Source organism: Rhinatrema bivittatum, chromosome 2 (assembly GCF_901001135.1).
Source record: "Rhinatrema bivittatum chromosome 2, aRhiBiv1.1, whole genome shotgun sequence".
In the NCBI taxonomy this organism is placed as follows: domain Eukaryota; kingdom Metazoa; phylum Chordata; class Amphibia; order Gymnophiona; family Rhinatrematidae; genus Rhinatrema; species Rhinatrema bivittatum.
The window spans coordinates 525,047,242-525,071,498 of NC_042616.1; the positions used below are offsets into that span (position 1 = coordinate 525,047,242).

The 24,257-nt window shown below is 43.0% G+C and overlaps 2 protein-coding genes across 3 annotated transcripts in view; one reads left to right on the forward strand and one right to left on the reverse strand.

Moving 5' to 3' along the window:
• The window catches only part of LOC115085132 (magnesium transporter MRS2 homolog, mitochondrial-like), a 54,373-nt gene extending 42,665 nt beyond the window's left edge, over positions 1–11,708 (forward strand). For both annotated transcript variants that reach the window (XM_029590766.1, XM_029590768.1), the window contains exons 9-11: positions 5,595–5,712; positions 6,813–6,926; positions 8,392–11,708. In XM_029590766.1, coding sequence (XP_029446626.1) covers positions 5,595–5,712; positions 6,813–6,926; positions 8,392–8,502 — 343 coding nt within the window. In that variant the 3' untranslated portion in view covers positions 8,503–11,708. The remainder of the gene's footprint in view (positions 1–5,594; positions 5,713–6,812; positions 6,927–8,391) is intronic.
• Positions 11,709–12,443: 735 nt separating this feature from the next.
• The window catches only part of GPLD1 (glycosylphosphatidylinositol specific phospholipase D1), a 106,417-nt gene continuing 94,603 nt past the window's right edge, over positions 12,444–24,257 (reverse strand). The window contains exon 25 of the mRNA XM_029590769.1: positions 12,444–13,131. Within this exon, the coding sequence (XP_029446629.1) occupies positions 13,054–13,131 (78 nt within the window). The 3' untranslated portion in view covers positions 12,444–13,053. The remainder of the gene's footprint in view (positions 13,132–24,257) is intronic.

The window sequence follows — 24,257 nt, forward strand, 5'->3', positions numbered from 1 at the left end:
CATAGAATAAAGAGACCAAAACGCATAACAAGAAGCATGCAGAAAAAACTGAATTGGAAACTGCAACAAGCCAGAGTCTCTGTATGCAGTGTAACAAAGGAAAAAAGAAACATCACCCATCCTTATAAAACAAATCAAGAAATATAAAATCATCAGCAGTAAAACTGTACTAACAAAAAGAACATATTTCGAAACAGCTGATGAGTGGAATATCCAATAATTAAAAACTCATATAAAACATTTCCAGATACCAACAAAATATTTCAAAATAGCAGACACAAAGACCCAGTAATGAAAAATAATAAGGATACAAAAATTTTTTTGCTCTGCATACCTGGGAACGTTTGATATCCAGGTGTCCTGAGATTGTTCTGAATTAGCAGGAGGCGGGGTGGTTTGCTTGGAACTTTCTCCTCTCTGTCCCATACCAGCGCTCTCTCTCACACTGGCTCTCAATGACACACCTATACACACATGCTCTCAGTACTCACATATACACATGTTTTTTCTCTCTCACTTATATAGGCTCTTAATTACACATTTACACACATGCTGTCTATCTTTTCACGCTTACACACACACACAGGCTTTCAATCACATAAATACATGCTGTCTTTTTCTCTCACACACAGACTCTCATTCACATGCTTACAAACATGTCCTCTCTTTCTCTCATTTACACACAGGCTCTCAATCACATACTCACATGCTCCGTCACCTAAATCAGCTCTCAATCACACACAGACACACATGGTCTCTCTCTCTCATTGAAACACAGGCTCTCAATCACATACTCCATCACCTAAACCAGCTGTCAATCAGACACAGACACACATGATATCTATCTTACTTGTACACACAGGCTCTTAATCATACATACACATGATTTCTCTCACACACAAAGGATCTCAATCATACACACATACTCTTTCACACAAACAGGTTTTCAATCACAAACTTACACATACAGGTTCCCAATGGTAAACTTACATTCATGCTCTCTCTCTCACAGGCAGGCTCTCAATCACAGACATACTCTCTTTCACATACACAGGCTCTCAATCATTCACATACATGCAGTCTCTCACTCACACACACAGGATCTCAAACACACATGCTCGCTCGCTCATTCACTCTCTCTCTCCCCCACCCCCACCCCGGGAACTCGCGGCAGCAGCAGCCTCCTCCCAACGCTAACCTCCTTCATTTTCAGCCCTCGCGAAGGCGGAGTCCCATCGGTCGCGGTTGAAACTCTTCATTTTCCTCCGAGCCGCACTGCAGTCTTCTTCGCGTCGGACATTAGCGTGGCCTCTTCTTCCCGCACAGGCACCCGATGCTCACCACTTCCTCTTCCGGGCCGCGGGAAGAAGAGAGCGCACCGGCGTGCTCTCTTCTTCCCGCGGCCCGGTAGAGGAAGTGGTGAGCATCGGGTGCCTGCGCGGGAAGACTCCAGCACCTGGCACCCGGCTGACACCCGATGACTCCCGCGCAGGCACCCGGCTGACTCCAGTCGTGCCGCTGACTCTCTCTTCCCCTCCCCCCCCCTCCCCGCGGCCCGGAAGAGGAAGTGGTGAGCATCGGGTGCCTGCGCGGAAGAAGAGACCACGCTAGTGTGGTCTCTTCTTCCGCGCAGGCACCCGATGCTCTCCACTTCCTCTTCCGGCGGGGGGGGGGGGGAAGAGAAGAGAGCACGCCGGTGCCGCTGACTCCAGCTGTCCTGCCGCGTTCCGCCCGGGCTGACAGCATTTTAAGCCCGGGCGGCGGAGGACCGGGGAGCAGCTGGGTCAGCGGGGAACCGCGAAGTGTGGCGACACTTGTCCGCGAGCCAGATGCAGCCCTCAAAAGAGCCATATCTGGCTCGCGAGCCATGGGTTCCCGACCCCTGGTCTAGGAGATTGTTTGAAAACAATATGCTAAATTAATGATATTAAAATGCCTCAAACCATTACTATCACAAAATGATTTTCGCACAGTGCTACAAACAATTTTCGAAAGCACGGACTACTGCAATGCCCTTCTTTCAGGCATTCTAGTTTCTTCCATTCGCCCTTTACAAATCCTACAAAACACTGTGGCACAAATCTTAACAGGTAGCAGAAAGAGGGATTACATCACCTATCCCAATAGAACTACATTGGCTACTCATAGAATTACGAATTAAATTCAAACAGTTATGTATCCTTCATAAACTCATATATGGAGAGTACGTAGACTGGTTAAACACGGCCATTGGACTTCACGTCCCACAAAGAAATCTACGGTCTGCTAACAAGGGCCTACTTTCATTACCTTCGGTCCAATCAGCACGTTTGAACCAAGTAAGGGAGAGAGCGGTATCTCTGGCAGGACCAAAACTGGAATACACTACCGATGAGTTTGAGGCTTGAAACTGATTTTAAAAGGTTTAAACATGATCTTAAAACCTGGTTATTCGATGCAGCATATATGGTGTGAATAGATGATCTTTTTTTACTTATTTTTTGCTTTTATTGCCTTTCTGTGTTTTATTAAACGTTTTAATTTTTTAGTGTTTTAAGTTATGGATGTTTTAACAGTGGTGTGTTTTTTTTTTATTATGAATGTATGTTGTAGCGCTTAGTATTTGTTTTATATTTTTAGCTAATTTAAAATTAGTGCTGCTTATTTCAAAATTATTTGGATTGTTCTTGTTTTATGTATTTTATGATTTGTAAACTGTTATGATGGCTTGTCTTAGTGACGGTATAAAAAACTTAATACAAATAAGTAATAATGGACCTAGGGGCCAGGAGTCATGCTGCTGTCAGTCACTTGATATAATTTTGGACACTGAGGGTCATTTTTGGAAACTTGCCTTCAGCCAGCATGAGGTCTTGTTGCCTGAGTATGCCATCTGGAGAGGTGGGGGTTTTTTTTGGTTTGTTTGTTTTGTTTTGTTTTTGGGGGGGGGGGGGGGTACGAAGGGTGGCCTGATTCTAGTGCTTCCTCTTTCTCCTTTTTTTTTTTTTTTGTCTTTTAGCTCATTCAAATTTAATGGTTGAATCTGTATATATATAAAAAAAAATAATATCCAAGCAACTGAATTGCAAGGGATGTGGGGTAAAGAAGAAGCTTTATGGAACATCCTAAAAAGAAGATGGTACTTCCACGTTTACTGGTGTTGTCTATAGGCATCCAACCCAAATGGATGAACTAGACAGAGACCTGATCAAGAACATCCAAAAGTTGGGAAAGAAGGGAGAAGTGTTGCTCATTGGAGATTTTAATCATGCCGGATGTGAATTGCAACATCCCTTCTGCGGAATCTACAAAAAGTAGAGAGAGAATGGATGCCGTTCAAGGTGTTTCGCTCAAACAAATGGTAATGGAACCCACAAGAGAGAGTGTGATCCTCAATCTAGTACTCGGTAATGGGGATAATGTCTCTGATGTTCGGGTAGGGGCTCACCTGTGCATGATCAGACAGTATGGTTCGATATTGCAAATAGGATACGGAGAAGTCACACAAAGACCCAAGTTTTAAATTTCACAAATATGGACTTTGTCAAAATGGGGATGGACCTGGAAGAAGAACTGGAAGTCTGGGAGAAAATGCATAGGGTGGAACCAACAGTAGGCCAAATTAAAAGGAGCTATTACAAAGGCAACATCTATATGTTAAAAAAGTAGAGTAAGAGGAAAAAGAAACCGATCTGGTTCTCTAAGGAGCTGGCTGAAAAAATGAAGGCAAAAAGAACAGCATTTGAAAAGTATAAAGGATCTCAAAAAAAGGAACACAAGGAAGAATATTTGTTAAAAATGAGGGAGACAAATCAGGAAAGCAAAAATTCAAGCGAAAAAGAATTGCCAAAGAGGTAAAGAAAGGAGACAAAACATTTTTCAGATATATTAGAGAAAGAAGGGAGACTCGAAGTGGTATAGTGAAATTGAAAGGTGACCAGGAACAATGTGTGGCGAGAGATGAAGAAATGGAAATATTAAACAAATACTTAGCCCGGCGACCAGAATTGTACACAGTATTCAAGGTGCGGTCTCACCATGGAGCGATACAGAGGCATTATGACATTTTCCGTTCTATTAACCATTCCCTTCCTAATAATTCCCAACATTCTGTTTGCTTTTTTGACTGCTGCAGCACACTGAGCCAAGGATTTTAAAGTATTATCCACTATGATGCCTAGATCTTTTTCCTGGGTGGTAGCTCCTAACATGGAACCTAACATCGTGTAACTACAGCAAGGGTTTCCAGTTCAGGTTTTGTCACGTTTTGCATTTCTACTTCATGGTTGCTCTGTTCTGTATTTGGTGAGGGTCTATTTATGTTCTGCATGTGTGATTGAGGTGAAGTACTCCCCTAATAGGAAGTTTATTAGTGTTTTTGGGCTTTTGGAGGGTCTCGCTCTCTCACAACACACCTTACAGTAGGCCTAATACCATATGGGTTCCAAGTGTGTGTTTACAGGATTTTTGGTTAGCATCACAGCAGTGCATGTCACCTTGTCAACCATGTAAATATTGTCTATCTCCACATATTGATCCTTTTCACTTTTCAGTTTCACTATACCACTTCGGACCTTTCTCTTATTTATCTGAAAAATGTTTTTTTCACCTCGCTTTACTTCTTTAGCAATCCTTTCTTCTGCCTGACTTTTTGCTTTCTTGATTACTTTCTTAGTCTCCCTCAGTTTTACAAAATATTCTTCTCTTGTGTTCCTATTTTTGGGATCCTTTATATTTCTTGAACGTTGATCCTTTTGCTTTTATTTTATCAGCTACCTCCTTTGAGAACCAGATCAGTTTTCTATTTCTCTTGCTTTTCTTTACTTTTCTAACATAGATTCTTTGCCTTTGTAATTGCTCCTTTTGGTTTGGTCTACTGTTGTTTCACCTCTGTTTTTCCCAGTCTTCTAGATCTACCTCCAGGTACTTCCCCATTTCAACAAAGTCCATATTTTTTAAATTCAAAACTTGGGTCTTACTGTAACTTCTCCATATCCTGTTTGCAATATCAAACCATGCCGTTTGATATTCACTGGTGCTGAGGTGGGTACCCACCCGGACATTAGAGACATTATCCCCGTTAGTGAGCATTAAGTCGAGTATAATTCCCTTCCTCCCAGGTTCCAATACCATTTGTTTGAACAGAGACCCTTGCAGGGCATCCTCTATCTCTCTATTTCTGTTATATTGCACAGAAAAGATTCTCCAATCTACATCCGACAGATTAAAATCTACAACAATCAACACTTCTCCCTCCTTTCCACCTTTTGAATGCTTTCAACCAGATTTCTGTCTAGTACTTCCATTTGAGTCGGAGGCCTTTAAACCTCTCCAGTAAAAATAGATGCACTATAGTCTTTTTTTTTAGGATGGCCCATAATGCTGCTTCTTTACATCGCATTCCTTGCAGTTCAATTGCTTGGATGTTGTTTTTGATATAAAGAGTTGCTACTCCCCCTTTTCTGTCCCCTCTGTCCTTCCTTAAGTTATTGCCTGGTATGGCCGTATCCCAATCATGAGAATCCATGAACCATGTCTCTGTATCAGCAGCAATGTCCAAGTCCGCAGTTTATGGCAAATGCATTTTGAATTTGTTGCATGTTTTCCCATTTTAGTCATCGCAATGTCATGATGAGACTGAACTTACAATTGACCATGGGAACCTTCTCTCTTTCACTCTTCGGGTTGATAGGAGTAGCATTTGGTATGAACTTGGAATCCTCATTTGAAGAGGTAAGGCCTAGTTTCTTGTTACACATGTTCTACTGTGGAACTGTGCATTTGATATGTTTAAAAACATGCCCTTTCTGCTGATGGCTTTCTCTTACAATAAATAAATTGGGATTTTCATTAAAGTACAGTTCTCAGTTTGCAAGGGTCAGGTAGGTGGAAATGACATTTGGGTTCTTAACAAAATTAAGATGTGGTCAGAAAAGTGAAAATTAATATCCACACACACAAACTACCAATGTTATCCACACACACACCCCCATCTGTACCTCCGTGGAAACAGCTTGCGTTCCTAGTATACAAAAGAAAAAGATTGAACCAAACCATAGGTTCAATGCAGGCTCATCTGGCAAAAAATTATTGGTATACGTGATGGGCGTATTCCTGGTGAAAAACAGAAGGGTTCATTTAAAAAAAGGTTTAGCATATGCTTCCTTTGAGGAAAACCTCTAGATAAATCAAATGGGGAAAAAATACATTGCTTCTAATTGTTTTGTGTTGATCAAAAAGTGATTATCCGAGGCAGCACTGTTCTGGGCAGAGCTAGATTTTGACACTTACAGGAATCATTGTGCCATATTTTCTGAAAACACGTTCCTAATTTGTGCTTAGCTGTAATTTAATTTTAGTTAAGGGAACCAACAGTTTTCCCCAACCATCGTAACATCTAAGTGATTATTTTTGTTTCAGCTTAGTGTAATGATGAATAGTAGGCTCATGCTTTTTGCAGTCAGTAATCCAGTGCACTATACCATTACAAGGAAGCAGTAAAATAAATACCTATTTAATTGCTTGGTTCCTTGTTGCATAACTAATAGGTTGTGAGCATAGCAATCACAGTCATGTTCTGCGTACTGACACTGCTTTTTCCTCTTTTCTGCCTCTGCCTTCTGTGTTCAAATCCATTGTTAATAACCCCTTTTCAACACACAGGACTACATACAGTAAGAGGCTATTCTAGGTTTGTGTCTGTGAAAAAACTAGAATAGCCCATAGACATTTTAACAAGTTGGCCTGGAACAGTGTGTTTCTACAGGCAGAATGCTATGTAAAGACTTTTAAGAATGCTTTAGTACTCAAAACTATTATTTTTCCATTCCTAGGACCCAAGAGCATTTTGGCTGGTCACTGGATTTATGTTCCTGGGAAGCGGACTTATCTGGAGGCGTCTCCTTTCATTCCTTGGACGTCACTTAGAACCGTCAGTACCTCCTCCTGTACGTAACCCCTATTCTGCCTTTTCATTCACTGTGGAATATGTGGCTCTTAGTCCTGTGGGCTTGTTCATTAATTGATTCAAGAAGAAATTAAGTGACCTGGTAACTATCAGCAGTTTTACAGAAGAGTTCAGCCCCAGAGTCAGCACTAGCCATTAGTTAGGTGTCTTGGATAAGGAGAGTTCACTTGCATGCAAGTTCCCCCTTCAGGTTTCATGCAGTAGAAATTATAGTAAAATATGAGAATCCGCTTACAGTTTATCCAGATTTTAACTAGATTTCCTGTCCAGCTGGTTCCTACTTAGCTGTATTTTTTTGGATGGAAAGAAGATGGAGATTAGTAGCAGTATTCTAGTGTTTAGCAATGAATTCTGATGCGTGATCTCTTTCTAATTTTTAGAAGGATCCTATGTCTTAACTAGAACTGCAAGTAAAATGTCTCTCTCTTGAATGGGGGGAGTATGTTGTGGCTGATATATCCCAGTATAAAACCCTGCAAACCATTTGAGTAATTACACTTGGGCGTGCATCATTCGTGTGTATTCTAAGATTAGGTACATCTCAGGAGAAAACACACAGCCCCGTTGGGTGTGTGTAATCTTACTGCCATGGCGTTCAATTTGCTATGATTTCGCAGCTTTGGTAACTGCTATGCAATTTTCTTGCTGCAGAATGGCTCTCCATGCACCATTGCAAACCTCCTGCCTTTGTCACCACAGGCAAAGTGTGCTGAGGAAAGCCCCAGAGTGGCTTCTGCTGTTTTCCTGATGCCTCCACTGAGGCTGGTCCTGTGCAGTGGCTGCTCTCAACACTGCATGGCTTATGGTAGACAGAGGCCTGAGGTGTCCAAGAAATGGGAGAAAACTGATTCCTAAAAAATGAAAAACATGAAGAGAAAAAAATGCACACAAGACATTTTGGAATACTATTTTTTTTTTAAAGGAAGATATTTTTGCATATTTATTTATATATATTTTGTATGCTGATATTCTGTATATCAATCATACCGGTTTACAGCAAATAAATAAAATGAATTAAAAACAGTATACAAATTCAAATAAAATATTACATAAGACAATGAGTTAAAATGCCACAGAATTTTAAAAACTTTACCAGAGAACTTTAGTGCTTGCTGAAAACTCTATCCCACAGCTACTACCAATACATACATTAATGCGACCTGCAGCTGTAGTGTGCTTTGTTTCAATTCATTTCTTTGGAAGCTTTCAGCAGGTTAACTTTCCCTTTTGGGAAGCAAGTGAGACCTGGGTGTGTTGGGAGGAGGGAGTGCAGGCACTTCATATATCCCCATGCGCTCCAGAAATGGTCAAGGTTAAGACTAATTTGGTCATTTTATTACATACTACCATTAGAACTAATCTTAGACAAGTCACTGCTAGAAAGATTTTTAAAGCCTGCTTTTCCTCTGCAGTTTTGTGACTCTGCAATTGCTTGACTATACTAGGTGCAGTCCTTATTGAAGAGAGTTCACCCAGCCAGTGGAAGAGTGGAAGTAAGAAACGGTCTTAAAACAGAAAGCACTGGATCCAGCAGAAGTCCTCTGATTAACAGATAGGCATTCTAGCCAGGCACCTCCATCTGCTGCTGCTGCACAACTTGGAAAAGAGAGCCCTCTGGATTTTAGTGTATAATCAGATCTTTATTTTAGAAAGATTTGTAAATATTATATATGAAAAATATATATATTCATATTTCCTAAGGTTTTTTGTAGAGATGTCCATATTTTTACATTTATTTTTTTTAAGGAGTTGTTACCTGGCATGGCAGATTGATGGTGATGCTGGATACTTTTTTTTTCTTTTAAGATGAGGCTTTGAATTTCTAGCTGGCTCTTTTTTTTTTTTTTTTTTTTCATCTTGTATCGCATCTTCTTGCCAGTGAATTCTGCCAGTAGTGCAAAGCCCTGCTATTAGACATTCTGAGCTCTCTCTCTGCCATTTGAGACTTGTTTTTTTTACTACCAATGGTGCTGCTATTTTATTTCAGGTTTTGTAAATAAGATGTGGGCTTGTGGGAAGCTGCTAAATAAAACTTTGTCTGTGAATAGCCATATGTAGAGATTAAGGTATTGTCTAATCATTCTTGTGTGTTTTAAAGTGAATTATGCTGTCTATGTAATTTTTAAGTGACTTGAAGTTGCCTAGGCCCTAGACTATCCATTAGCTAAAGCTAAAATGAATGAGCGCATCTTTGTGTGTTAGTCTAATACGCAAGTAAACTGATAATGAGCAAACAGCCTTTCTTTGTAGAAGGCTTTTTACAATGTGTATACCCATTTCAGATGCTTTAACTTTCTTTAAGCCAGTATAACAAACATTATGGTTTTAATATAAAAGGACAAAATTTAGAATTATGGCTAATACCCATAGCTCGCACCCATTACCATTATTATTACATCACAGCTAATACTACAAGTAAAACAATTATGTGAAGGACAGAAGGCTAGAATTGTTGTGAACTAGAAATATAAAATCTGAAAATTGTTCTTCCTCTCCCTGCCACATGTATTTTTTTAGCCTTTCCTATATGTTGTCTGCCAATCATACACATAATAAAGTGTGAGGTTTGTTTTTTGTTTTATAGAAAGGATTGCGTTAGTGGGTTTAGTTTTTACTTCAGTAATTTTGTGGTACAGTGCAATAATTGTCATCAAAGGTAACATGGTATTAAGAGAAGTCTTAGAGCAGATGTTCACCGTAATTTACTTACATATTAACATACACTGATAAATATGCATTTATTTACTATTAGAGCAATAGTATGTAAAGGTTTGGTTTAAGTGTGCTATTTCTGTCCAGCACAAGTTCCTTCTGCGAATTTTGAACAATACACAAGAGAATCAGCGTTTGTACTATTCTTTTTTTTTTTTAATATTTAATCTTTATTGCATTTTGCTTTATTTACAGGAAATATTTTCAATGTTTCACATATTCCATCCAGGTAACATATAAGAAAATAACCATACAGTCTGGCAAATCTAATAACATGTAAAGAAAAACTCGTACATTATGTCACCTGGTCGTATGTATATTGAACCAATATTAATATTAGGAAATATTGGGAGATCAAGGGTGAATATAGCAGATAATAATATAGGAGATTAAACATAAATAATAAGCTGATTAACTGTGATTAACACCGACATTATACCTATTTCCAGCTACCTTAAGATTCTCCCTAGGGTTGCGATGAGGAATCTAAATAAGTACGTAATTGCACCGGATCTGTAAATACATACTTTACATCTCCACAGTAATAATAAGCAATGACAAGGAAATCGTAACAAAAAACGTGCTCCTCTCTCTACTGCCTCCTTCCTCCTTCCTAAAAACTTTTTTCGCTTTATTTGTGTCGTTCTGGCAATATCTGGGAAGATACGAATAGGCTGTACAAAGAATTTCATATTTTGAAATCTGAAATACTGTTTCAGGACATTGTCCCTGTCTAATCTTGATGTAAACTGAACCAGTAAAGTGGCTCTCAAAGCAATGTCCATTTCAAATGACTTTTCCAAAAAGTCAGTTATATCCAGGGTTCCTTCCCCCTGTTTTTCTTTTTCACTCTCACCAAATCGCTGTACTTGATAGTAGACTGTTATTAAAGTTTCCACTGGAAAAAATTCCATTAATATGTTCACAAAGTGACTCTTCAATAAATCCATAGGAGATTGTAATTTAGTTTTGGGGAAGTTCAAAAAATGCAAATTTGCTCTCTTAGTTAAATTTTCCTGAAACTCCGTTTTATTCTCAAACAATTTCTCTGATTTTATAAGGTTTACTTGTACTTCTTAGATTTTTTTCACTTTACCTTCCAAGATTAATGTTCTTTTATCAACCTATGTAATCTTTTCTTCCACCTTGCTGGTTTTATTCATAGCTTCTTTCACCGTTAAGGTTAAAGTATTTATCGATTTCTGCATTACAATTAGGATATTCTTTTATTTCCTCCAAGGAGGGAACTAGAACAGAGGTAGTATTGAGAAGAGGTATATTGCTCATCGCAACTCCTACCTCCAAAAGGCCTTCACCACTTGTCTTTCGATCTTCCGGGCGTTGTTGTTGAGCCGCTTTTTTGCGGTCCCTGGAACCCGTTTCCACCGGGCTCTCCGAGGTGAAATTTTCTTCTCTCGGGGTACTGTTTTTTGAAAATAAAATTTTCTCAAAAGGATCCGCATGATTAGATGTTCTTATTGGTGGGTCCGGAATCGCTGGATATCCTGGGCTCAGCGATGTTTCAGATGTCAGGGGGCTCAGCTGCTGCTCCATGCCTGCCCCAGCGACAACAGCTTCCGGGTCTAGAGTCGGCGTTTTTGCGAAAGCAGCTTTGATCTTAGTCTGTCTCAAGGACTCCGGCGTAGAGGTAATTTCTCGCACCTGAGCTTTCCTCTTTGTATGTGGCATATTTGAAATAGGCTCAAGGAAATTTTTTGAGGTCTAGCTTAGAAGAAAATATCTGGAGATCAGGAGCTGTGATCCGCACTTCCTCACAGGTCAGCAGCCATCTTGATCTCCACAGCGCTTGTACTATTCTAACTTAGCAATATGTATGATTATTGCTGCTACTAATTTAGTAAAAGATAATCTTGGGCAACTATTTTGTTTATCACTAAAATTAAGTAAATCCTTCTGTGTTCACTCTTCTTGCCTAGCACACAGTCTGCACTGCTGGGATGGTACCACCCAAACTGCTCAATCTCAGGGTAGATTTGAACTTTTAATGGTATTGTCTTTCTTCAGATAGCAAAGTAAAAAAAAAAAAAAATGTATAATTAAACAATTAGTCAGTGGAGCAAGCTTCTCCCGGCCACTTGGGGAACAACATGGGGAGATGGACAAGGGAGCACAAGGGATTTGCAGCAAAGCATAAGATTTCCTCCCCCCCATTGGTTGCTCTGAAAGATGCCTAGCCGGAAGAGCAATATTGCTATTGTAAGACTTTTCTGTTTATTTTTTAAGTGTTAGGGTACATCCAAAATCTCATAGAATGTTTCCATCTCTTAAACTCAAATTCAGATTTTTGTAGAATTTTATTGAATTGGCAGTCCATGTAATATACAAGATAATTTGTAAATGTAAATTTGAATTATACAAGAAACAAAAAAAAGCAAAGAAAGGGCAACAACAATGGGCAGGTTCCAAGGTGCCTTTCTTAGTATGTCTTACAATTAAAATGAGCCTGACCTTATGACAATATTCTCTCTTCTAACCATGGTGACAGCATCACACTGAGACATTTCAGAATAGCCTTGGTTAGCGGGGATGCTGAAGTATGTTACATCATCACACATTTACTGCAGCATATGGAGGGAAGCAGGCATTACTGTAACATCAGCTCATCTCACCTATAAGATGCAATAAAAATGACTTTTCTGTATGAGTCTTCTGAGTTTATTATGCAAATATATGCAAAAGTCGTCATGAGGTGTATTTAAGTTTTGTTTTAAATATATTTGATATCTGCAAAATTCATTGTGTTGTGTTCACTACTTTGTGAGCATTAGGACCAGTTAGCATTTGTGAAGGTGCAGGATCAGCTTTTTTTTTTTTTTTTTATAGATATGTGGCCTCACTTCAGAAATGTTTAACTGTCCAATCTTATCTTAAAAATAATTTTGCTAAATGTACTTTAAAGTAGAAGATTTGCTTGGTATTATAGTGTTTACTCAAGCCATGTCCTAATCCCTAATCTTTGACTATGCAAGCAAGGAAATCCTGTTATGAGAAAGTAAGGGATTCCTTTTCTAGTAGGAAAAAATAGTTATAATATGGAATGGATATAAAACATCTCCCATTTTGTTAGTGTTCCCCCACCTGATCATTACATTTAGTGTCCTAAATGTTAGGGGTGGGCTCCCCTGTTCTTCATCCTTTCACCAATTCCTTCTGTCAGCTTGTGGGAAATGCAAGTACCTTTCTATCTCGTCATCCTTGTGTTCAGCTTCGGGGAGCTACAGGTAATCTACATCTTCAGTGAATGCTACGTAACATTATTTTGGGGGTACTTAGCACAAGATGGTTTGAAAGCAACTTGTTACCGCAGTCCTGAATCATGTCACAATGCTTAGTTTAAAATAAGGCATATCCAAAGCATAAGGATAGCTAAAAAATTAGAGGCTATAGACATGGAGAGCACCAGAAAGTGTGGCTTTCATTGAACTTCTTTCAGCTGCTACAACCACTTCATTCTGAAATGACACAAAAGCAAAAATATAAGAAGAGCTAAACTGAAAGCACATTGGTGGACATATGCCTTTCCTTCTCTTAGTGCTAGTGTACAGCATCTTGGTTTGTAACTTCATTAAGCCCTCTGAGGATTGTGCCACATTGTAATACCCTTTTATAACACCCACACTGCTTGGCTTTCCAGAATAGTTTTATTAAGGAATCCATTATTTTAAACTTGGGTCGGTATAGCCTGTTACATAAAAGGTTTTCCAAGATTAATTAAATGGGCAGTTAGAGCTATCCTTTTACAGTCATGAGATTTAAATATTTATAAAAGGTGTTACCCATCTGCATAAGAGGGGGTAAAACAGTTACAGAAATCAATCAAGTACTTGGTTTCAAACCCAGCTTAGCAGGAAAAACTATAACTGCCTGTGTTTAGTTTCTGGTGCAGCCTTAGTTCTTCTGGTTCCCCAAATTTCATCTTGCCAATTGCTTGACACCATTCCATCCTTAGTTAATCCCTGAGTCTGATTCAAATCTACTAGATAAGGGAGCCCTGACTGACGTGCCGCAAATGCGCAGTAGAGAGCAGCTCTACCGCGCATGCGCGGGCGAGCACGTCTGCCAGAGCGGAGCATGCCCGAAAAAAAAATGGCGCTGGGTCCTCAGGAGCGGTGGCGGCGATGAGCGGGAGGAGCAGTAGCCACGGCGACAAGCAGGAGCGGGAGGAGTAGTAGCAGCGGCAACGACGCGCGACACCCTCCCGTCTGCCGGTTGTGGATGAGCTGAAAGGGGAGGGGGAGGGAGGGAGGAGAGAGTGAGCTGAGGGGAGGGAGGAGAGAGGGAGGGGGAAGGTGGGAGGGAGGAGAGGGGGAGAATAGAGAGGGAGGGGAGGGGGAAGGAAATGGACCGAAATTTTTTTTTAAATGTAGCCTGTTGTTACGGGCTTAACGGCTAGTAAATATATATTTTAATAATGCAAGATGTGTACCTTTTTAATATGGCCACATTGCTTTAAGCTTTGGGTAAAACATATCTTAAGCAGTTTACTTTTTATGTATATTTGGCATGTATCAAATTGATGCTAGCTGCAGACAGCAGCCTACTTGAACTTGCAATTCAAACTACTATAGCTGTCCTTGCCCCTTGAAGCAGGGGTTCTCAGCCCAGTCTTCTAGCCACACCAAATGAGTGAGGTTTTCAGGATCAGTTCAAACACAAAAGTGATGCTTGCAAATATTTCCAATAAACTTGCTTCAATACAGAGTATTCTTACTGATGGAGAAAAAAGATTTCAGAGAAACAGGACAAATGCAATTGCATATTCCACAAGGTTTCAGTACTCAGTCAAAACCTCCATGTAAATTAATCAAATAATTAAAAATACTTCTTTCCTGTTCATCCAGTTAGATTGATCCAGATTTGAGGGTTGTGCTCACCCACCAGCAGATGGAGACAGAGACTAACAGATTTGCTGATGTCACAGTTATAAGCATCCGTGCTGACCTCACCCAGACAGTATTCCGTATCTGGCAGATGGATGGATGGGCATTCATCCTGTGTTGTGGACTGAAACCTTGTGGGCTAAATAGGAAGTTACTTTTGAAGGCAGCTCCTGAGCTGAAAACTTTGTATTCCCTCCCTCATCCAGTAGTGCTTGGCCCAGGGGGGTTCTAGGGGCTTCATCCTAGTTGGTGTATTTAAGCTACTCTCTCTTTAGGTTATCCCCTCTTTCACCCCCCACCCCTTTCTTTTCTTTTTGTTGGGGGAGGGGTGCTTCTTTAATTTTTCTTTGCCTCTGAGGAAAGTATAATAAAGTAAAATAACTAAAGACATAGGAACTGTGAAAGCTAGTTTAAATGAGATTCTAGTAAGCTGTGGCTGTGTTAGAGCTTCTGTGTGAGTCACTAAAAGCTTTGGGGTAGATTTTAATACTTGAGCACGCTACTTGGCATGCACACATGGAGGTGCGATTTTATAACATGCGCGCACAGGTGCGCGCATGTTATAAAATCGGGGGTTGGCGCGCACAAGGGGGTGCACAATTGGGCAACTTGCACGTGCTAACGCCTGCAGCCTTCCCCCGTTCCCTCCCAACCCCTTAACCTAACCTCCCTCCCTCCCTGACATTTATCTTACCTGTTGTGCCTGCTGGCACGCAAGCCCCCGGCACAGCGGCAAATGGCCACTGTGCTAGGAGCTTCTGACCCCACCCCCAGGACCGCCCCTTTTTTGAAGCCCGGGACATATGCGCATGGCCAGGCCTTTCTAAAATAGGCCCGGCCCGTGTAAGGCGTTTTAAAATCCGGGCCTTTATTTGTAGTGTGGTTGGGTTTTTTGTTGATTTTTTTTTTCCCCTCTTAGAAGTCTGAGGAAATGTGGTGGCTGCTCCTGCAATGTGCAGGAAGAAAACTGTGCTCCTGTGCTGCCTGCAGTAAGAGATAAGGTTAGTCAGGGGCCTTCCAAAATCTGCCATGAGTGTAATACAACCTGGGGAAGGGGACTGCAGGGCAATGAATTTCTACCGTGTGGAGGAGAGTCTGCATTTATGGAGACAAGCAGTTGCTCTCAGTAGGGGGGTCATGATTGCGGAAATGGTTCTGCCAGCTATAACAACGCAATGAAGGAAAGCTGAGATCATCTGCTGTAAACTCTGCAGTCCTTGAACAGCTGGCACTGAAGTAAATCCCCTTATTGTATCGGCCTCAAAGGAAGCGATTTCTGATCCCCTTTCATTAGCGGTTTACTCCTCCATCTGGGCTACAATCTCTAGAGTTTATTAAATACCTACAGCAAGCCTTTACTATGTCAGAATAGTTTCTGGGTTACCTTGATCCCTGTCATCTTCAGTTTCAGCAGCAGATAAAGGAAGGAAAGGAAGAATTACCAGGAGATGACCTTTCAGGTTCAGAGGATTCTTTTAATGCAACTCCAAAAGGTGTTTGTGAGGAGGAGTTGGAAAAAGAGGAGATGTAATAGAAGTTTACTGAGCCTAGGTTGAAGGCCACAGGCCAACCTCTCTATGAACTTATATTTACTATGTTGCACTATGAAATGCTTTTAAAAAAAATGTGCTTGTGAACAGGCAAGAATCAGAATTGTGCCAGCAGTTCTCAGTTGGGAAAGTAGGCAATTGTGGTACCAGACTCAGATTACAGGAGGCCTCACAGCTGAGCGTGGAACTAAGAACACAGACAGCGGGAGGTCACTGCTCCTATCCAAGCAATTACCAGTTTTTAGTATATAAAAAGTGAGAATAGCAAGAGAGGAAGAGAAATTGGTTCTTGGACATGATAGCACAGACTGATCCCTTAGAAATGTAAGCTTTGTATCTATACACATATTTAGGTATTCTCTTTAGTAATTGCTATTCTTTGCAATGAGCTCTTCTGTATTATCTGATTTTAATTATTCCTTGTTCTATCCTCTTATTGCTCAAATAAACCTATTTTCATAAAGACCTGGAACCATGATGTATTGAGTCAGAGTGTGCATGTGAATATTTGTGTGGGGAATCAGCTGGGTTCAAGCTCCAGGGTGTAATACCACTAATTGTATGTGTGTGTTTTCATTTGGCAAGCCCCTGGGGTGGTCCTATGTGCGTGCAAATGATAAACCCGCAGGTTTCTCTTTGTTGGGGGAGGGGTGGGTAGATACCAGTGAGATTAGCCCCTGGGAAGCATTCCAGCATGCAAGGTCCGAACCCAGAACAGGTGCTAATAGTACTTATCCCGCAGCTCTTCCATAAGGAAGAGCTGGCGTTCTTAATTTCTCAAGCCCAGTGTACTTTGAATATCACAGAAGGTAGTAGCTCCACAGAGGACCTTATTATGGACCAAAGCTTTCCAAATCTTTTCCTTGTCATAAGTCAGTGAAAGAATTAATTGATCTGGCATGGATATCACCTGAAAGGAATTTTGGGAAAGGTTGTTCCCTTAGTTCCTCAGGAACAAGAGAGTTTTCTTTCCAAAGAGAGATGCATTTCTCAGTTCAGTCACTAAAAGAACAACAGTCCCTATGGAGGGAGGTCCCTGCGCTCAAAGATTCTCAGGATAGAAAAATAGTCTGCTTAAGCAAGCTTTTGAAGCAGTTAGTATGGCTCTTGAGATAGCGGCTTGCAGCTCTATAGTGGCAAGATCAGGCTTGCATCTGGCACAGCACGGGCAGGATTATTTAATGGATGAAACCACTCAATTGAAACCGAAAGCTGCATATTTAGCAGATGCCTGTTTTGATTTGGTACAGACATCTGCTAGGGGTATGGTGTCCATTGTGGCATGTAGGAGACTAGTTTTGGCTGTGTAATTGGCTAGCAGGTTATACATTTAAGAACATTTTGATAAAACTTCCAAAACTAATTTACTACAACCCCCCCCCCCCCCCCAAGACCTGCCAAAAGTCCCTGGTGGTCCAGCGGGAGTCCAGGAGCGGTCCGGGAGTGATCTCCTGGACTTGGGCTGTCGGGTGCCAGTAGTCAAAATGGCGCCGATGGCCCTTTGCCCTCGCTATGTCACTGGGGTCGACCAATGGCGGCGGTAGCCCCTGTGACATAGTAAGGGCAAAGAGCCATCGGCTGCCAGTAATCAAAATGGCGTCAACGGCCCTTTGCCCTTACTATGTCACAGGGGCTACCGCCACCATTGGTCGACCCCAGTGACATAACGAGGGCAAAGGGCCGTCGGCGCCATTTTGACTACTGGCAGCTGACAGCCCAAGTCCAGGAGATTGCTCCTGAACCCCCGCTGGACCACCAGGGATTTTTGGCAGGTCTTGGGGGGGTCAGGAGGGTGGGGGTTGTAGTAAATTAATTTTGGAGGTCTTGGGGGGTGTCAGGAGGGTGGGGGGTTGTAATAAATTAATTTTGGAGGTCTTGGGGGGGTGTCAGGAGAGTGGGGGATTTTGTTAGATTTTTACTTTTTTATTAAAGATTTGTCTGCGAGCCCTGGACCCCCGCTGGATCACCAGGGACTTTTGGCAGGTCTTGGGGGGGGTGTTTAGGAGGATGGGGGGTTGTAGTAAATTAATTTGGCAGGTCTTGGGGATGTTAGGAGAGTAGGGGGTTGTAGTAAATTAATTTGGTAGGTCTTGGGGGAGTCAGAAGGGTGGGGGGTTGTAGTTAGTATGGCTCTCACGGAATTACATTTTAAAATATGTGGCGTTCATGGCTCTCTCAGCCAAAAAGGTTCCCGACCCCTGGTCTGGATGATCTAAAGAGGGCAGACATACAAACAAAAGAGTAGCAAATTACCAGGTCCAGATGGTTTAGATATCAGAGTTCTGAAAAACCTCAAAAATGAAACTGTAGATCTTACTAGTCATTTGTAAGCTATCATTAAAGTTTTCTATTGTACTTGAAGATTAGCAGGTGGCCACTGTGACATCCGTCTTTAAAAAGGGCTCTGGGGTGAGCTGAGAAACTATAGATTGGTGAGCCTGACTTCAGTGCAAGGAAAAATTGTAGAAACTATTCTAAAGAATATAATCATAGTACATGTAGAAAGGCATGGTTTAATGAGACACAGCTAGTATGGTTTTGCACAAGGACAGACTTGACTCACCAATTTACTACATTTTTTTTGAAAGGGTTAATAAACATATGGAAAACAGTGATTTGGTGTATATAGTGTATTTGGATTTTCAGAAGGCATTTGACAAAGTCTCCATGAGAGACTCCTGAGAAAAATTAAAAGTCATGGGATGGAGTGCAATGTCCTATTGTGGATTGCAAACTAGTTAAAAGATAGGAAAGAGTAGAAATAAATGATCAATTTTCTTAGTGAAGAAAGGTAAACAGTAGAGTGCCTCATGGATCTGTAATGGGACTGGTGCTTTTTAATCTATTTATAAAAGGAACGACAAGTTAGGTGATCAAATTTACAGATGACACAATTATTCAGAGTAGGGAAATAAAAAATGGATTGTAAGAAATTGTAGGAAGCAGATGAAATTTAATGTGGACAACTGCAAAAGTAACCCACACTGTAGTTATACGATGTTAGGTTCCATATTAGGAGTTATGATACAGGAAAATGATCTGAGCATCATCATGGATAATACTTTGAAATCCTTGGCTCAGTGTGCAGTGGCAGTCCAAAAAGCAAACAGGATTTGGAATTATTAGGAAAAGAATGGAGAATGTGTATTGTTCCATGGTGAGACCGCACCTGGAGTACTGTGTGCAATTCTGGTCACTGCATCTCAAAAAAGATATAGCTGAACTGGAAAAGGTACAAAGAAGGGTGATCAAAATGATACAAGGAGACTGCTCCCCTGTGAGGTTGGGACTGAGAAGGGATATGAGAGAGATCTCTAAAATCATGAGCGACTAAATGTGAATCTTATTTACTTTGTCAAATAATACAAAAGCTAGAGGACATCTTCTGCTGTATATTGTTGTGTTTCTGCCCTGAGATATAGTTGATGCATAATAAGATGGTCTTAAACCTCGCAAAAACTGAAATCTTATTACTCCAACATGGGATCCCTTACAGAATGTTCCAACCTTCAGAGCTAAAACTGTTGATACAGACATCATCTCATGTTAAGAGCCTTGGGTGTGAGATTCCTCCCTGACTTTTAAAAATGAAATTAGGGCTGTCCTTTGCTCAGGTTTTTAAGGTTTTGGGTTCGGTGTGGTATAAAACCTCTGAGTCTTGTTGATTTTCATGCAGAAGTGCAGGCAAATTTTATACGAGCCTTGGATTACTGTAATTCACAATTAGTCGAATTTTACTGATATGTGCACAAGTGCTGGGTCCTGAAAAAGGGATGGACGGGGGGGGGGGGGGGGGGGGAGGGGTCTGGGTGGGGAGGGGCAGGATGGAGGCCGGCTTGGACAGCAGCCATTAGCCGCTGTCCTGGGGAAGCACGCACTGGCAGCCGGCCGGTGCACATAAATTACTTACTTGAGCTTCAGCAATTCCATTTTGGTAACCTGTATGCTTAACTTCCTTGGAAGTTTCTTGATGCTCTCAGTCCTTTGTTTGTGAGGTATTTCTAAGTGCCTCTCACCTTTTGAGCATTTGAGAATCTGGTGGCTGCTTCTGCCATGAGAATTTGAGGATATGGAGGTTTGGTGATATATTTTTTTCCTTTATTAACTCTAAGAAAAACTCTTCTTTCGAGCATAGACACTTATGTCAGTAGTGCCACTATCATTTGTTCTCAGTGGAAAGTTCTGTGAACATACATGTTTTAGACCAGGCAGTCCCAAACTTTCAGGGAATTTGGACCCCTTTTCAGCTTCAAAAAATGTCATGGACCTCCACACAATTCTCTTTAATTTTTGTATGCCACAACAAAAGAAATAATGAGATACACTCCAGGTCCATTCATAAAGGGGTAGATTTTCAGAGCCCTGCTCGCCTAAATCCGCCCAAAACCGGGCGGATTTAGGCGAGCAGGGCCCTGCGCCGGGAAGCCTATTTTACATAGGCCTCCCGGCGCGCGCAGAGCCCCGGGACTCGCGTAAGTCCCGGGGTTCTCGGAGGGGGGCGTGTCGGGGGCGTGTCGGGGGGCGGGCCCGGTCGTCGCGGCGTTCCGGGGGCGTGTCGGCAGCGTTTTGGGGGCGGGTACGGGGCGTGGCTACGGCCCGGGGGCGTGGCCGCGCCCTCCGTACCCGCCCCCAGGTCGCGGCCCGGCGCGCAGCAGGCCCGCAGGCGCGCGGGGATTTACGTCTCCCTCCGGGAGGCGTAAATCCCCCGACAAAGGTAAGGGGGGGGTCTAGACAGGGCCGGGCGGGGAAGGTGAGGGGAGGGCAAAGGAAAGTTCCCTCCAAGGCCGCTCCGATTTCGGAGCGGCCTTGGAGGGAACGGGGGGAGGCAGCGCGGCTCGGCGCGCGCAGGCTATACAAAATCGATAGCCTTGCGCGCGCCGATCCAGGATTTTAGTGGATACGCGCGGCTCCGCGCGTATCTACTAAAATCCAGCGTACTTTTGCTTGAGTCTGATGCGCAAGCAAAAGTAGGCTGATCGCGCTTCTTTTAAAATCTACCCCAAAGTATATACCATTGAACTAAACTGAATACAAAGAGAGGGCAATTTCCAAAGCTATTTAAAAATTGCCCTCATAGTTGAAGGTTGAGGCCATTTTACCTTCCAGTCTAGCCGCAATGGGGAAAAGGAAGTAAGTTCAAAAACGTTCCAGCTTGGTAGCTTGATGTGACCTGACAGAAAATCAGCACCAGTACCTGCAGACCCGCAATCTAATTTTCAAAAGGAACCTGCCCACAGAGTTTTCTTTTGAAAACTTGGATCAGCGGGAGAAAGCCAGTAATTTTGTTACTGCATACTTTTCATCTGCTTTGAAGCAGGTGCAAAATACATGTGTGAAAGTGTGCCTAAGGATTTCAAATTTAAATCCCTGCATGTACTTTCCTTTCCCTAACCTAGCCCTGCTTCTTCTTTCCCCGGTGGTGAAAATGTGCAGGCTGTTCACCACGCAGTAGATGGAGTAGCAATTTTCAAACAGCCTTTTTACATGAATAAACAAAATAGTGACCCTCTTTTCAGTCTGCTTTTCTTTTATACGTTATTATTCTTACAAACACATACAGAAAATGATAGGCATTAAATAAGTTACATTTTAGTAAAAGCAAAACAATAGCCTGCTTTTTAAAGGGAAGAACGTTTATGAGATCTCTATGTCTGCCTGTGTGTGTTGCGACCGCGACCTACAGGTCCTGATATGGGCACGGCCGCTAGCTCATGGGAGAGTGTGAGCCCCTGATCCACGGCACGACTCAGAGAGGAGCCCTAAGCCACACTGTGGGAAGTGAGCGCATGCAAGCACGGGCAGAGCAGGAACAAAGCAGAATTGGAACTAAAGCAGGAAACTCGGAACAGCCACGAAGCAGGATCAGCCCTCCACTGGACCCACAAGCACCAAGGAGACCCAGCAATGCAATGCTGGTCTCAGGAGTAGCCCTCTGGCCACTCGAAAGCCCTTTCAGACCTGCCACTTGAGAATGACGAGTGTGTGAGGCCAGACAGAGGCTGAGGGCAGGAACAAGACGAGGACTTGGAACTTGGAAGGACTCAGACGAGGACTCAGGTTACTCGGAAGACTCAGACGAAGAATTGGAACTTGGAAGGACTCTGACAAGGATTCAGGTTACTCAGAAGATCTCAGGCAATGTTTCAGGACTCAAGCGAAAGTACTGGGTGAAACCTGCATCGCAGCGCGCCCTACACAGCCACCCACGGCTGGTCGTGGACTCAGGAACTGAACCACGGAACATCAGGACATGGAACAGGCGACGATGGAGCTCCGACAAAGGACGAGACCAGAAACATCAGGATGAGGAGACCAGGAACACAGAACGAAGCCATCTAGACAAATGAAGACCACGGAGGACCTGGACCGGCAAGGAAGATCATGGACAACCATGAAGTCCAATCTGAAGACCCTGAGGAACAGGAACTGAGCCCTTTTATAGGGCTAAAGCAGGAAGTTGAGTGAAGGCTGGCTTCCGGTAGGGCCGTGGGCCCTTTAAATAGATTGAAGAGGCACGCGCCGGTGCCTAGAGAAAGGCCCAGGGAAGAAGCAGGATCATGGACAGCAGCGTCCCTGCCGCAAACGGAGGAAGGAACAGGCAGGCATAGGGAGCGGCCTCCAGGCCACAAGATAAGAACATAAGAAAATGCCATACTGGGTCAGACCAAGGGTCCATCAAGCCCAGCATCCTGTTTCCAACAGTGGCCAATCCAGGTCATAGGAACCTGGCAAGTATCCAAAAACTAAGTCTATTCCATGTAACCATTGCTAATGGCAGTGGCTATTCTCTAAGTGAACTTAATAGCATGATGATGTCGCAGCGGCTTCCCTTGCAGCTCAGGAAGAAGGAGCCAGGCGGCCTCCTGCCGTGAAGGAGGAGTCGGCAGCAGTGGCTTCAGGGGCCGCCCTGAAGATGAACATCGGCGGCCCATAGGCCGCGAAGAAGCAAAGTCCCGGCGGCGGCTCAGGGCCACAATGATGGAGGGAGCATCGGTGGCAGTCTCCAGCTGCCCAGGGGAATCCCAGCGGGGAAACCTCCCGCTGCAGAGGCAGAGCTCCAGCGGCGGCACAGGCCGCAAAAAGGAAGGTCGGCGGTGGCTCCATTCCGCAAGGAGTAACAACTCGGTGGCGGCACTAGGCCGCGAAGACAGATGACAGCGGCCTGGGGTAAGTGAAGAGGCCTGCTTGCGGGATGGGCTCCGTGAGCAGGATCGTAACAGCGTGTCCCCCCTAAATAATGTCATATCTACAACTGGCTGTTGTCTCATCCTCCCTTCTGCTTCATCCCTGGTGGTCTTCTTTCCCTTCTTCCTTCCTGGACTGTGGTGGTTCTCTGTCCCTCCCTTTTTCTCTACCTCTGTCCAGCATGATTCCTGGGGGGGGGGGGGGGGGGCCTCTCCTTCTCTTCCCTGATAGGCTGCCATCCACTCTCACTCCCCTTAGCTGGGTCAATCATGGATTCCTGTCTCCCTTGCTAACCTCCATTTCTTCCTTCATTCCTGTCTCATTCCATCTCATCTCTGTCTTTCCCCTCATACTGTCAGCCCCAGTCACATTTCCGCTCTTCTTCCTTTGAGCCATTTTTGCGGCTCTCTTCTCTTTCTCTGTCAGGCCAGTGGCAGAGCACATGGCAGTAAGTGGGAAATGTTTCTCACTGCTGTGATAACCCAGTTTTCCTCTCTCCTCAGTGTGCAGCCGAGGCTAAGGAAGTTCTGAGAGCCACAACTGGCCCCTCTCTCTCCTCACATACTCACAAAGTGCAGCAGTGGGGTTTGTGATTCTCGGGGGCTTCGATCGGTCCCCCTCTTTTGCCCAGCTCTGTTAAACATGCGGCAATGCAGTTTGAGGCTTCTAATAGATGCAAATGGCCCCACTCTGTCCTTCCTCCTCCTGGTCTGGGCCATAATAGGCCTCAGACTCACTTTCCTGGCCTGTGACAGCAGCAGCCCACTCATTTTCTCCCCAGCTAAACTTTCTTGCCTCTCTTCTGGAGGAATCCCTCTTGCAGACCCCAAGGACCCCAGGTAGAAACTGTGAAATTCTGAGCCTTGGAGAGATTCCAGACTTCATGAAAATATATCCATTTTTTCTGCCCTAAGGATCCTCAACATTCCTAGCAACAGAGTTTGTAAGCTCCTTTTGGTCTTG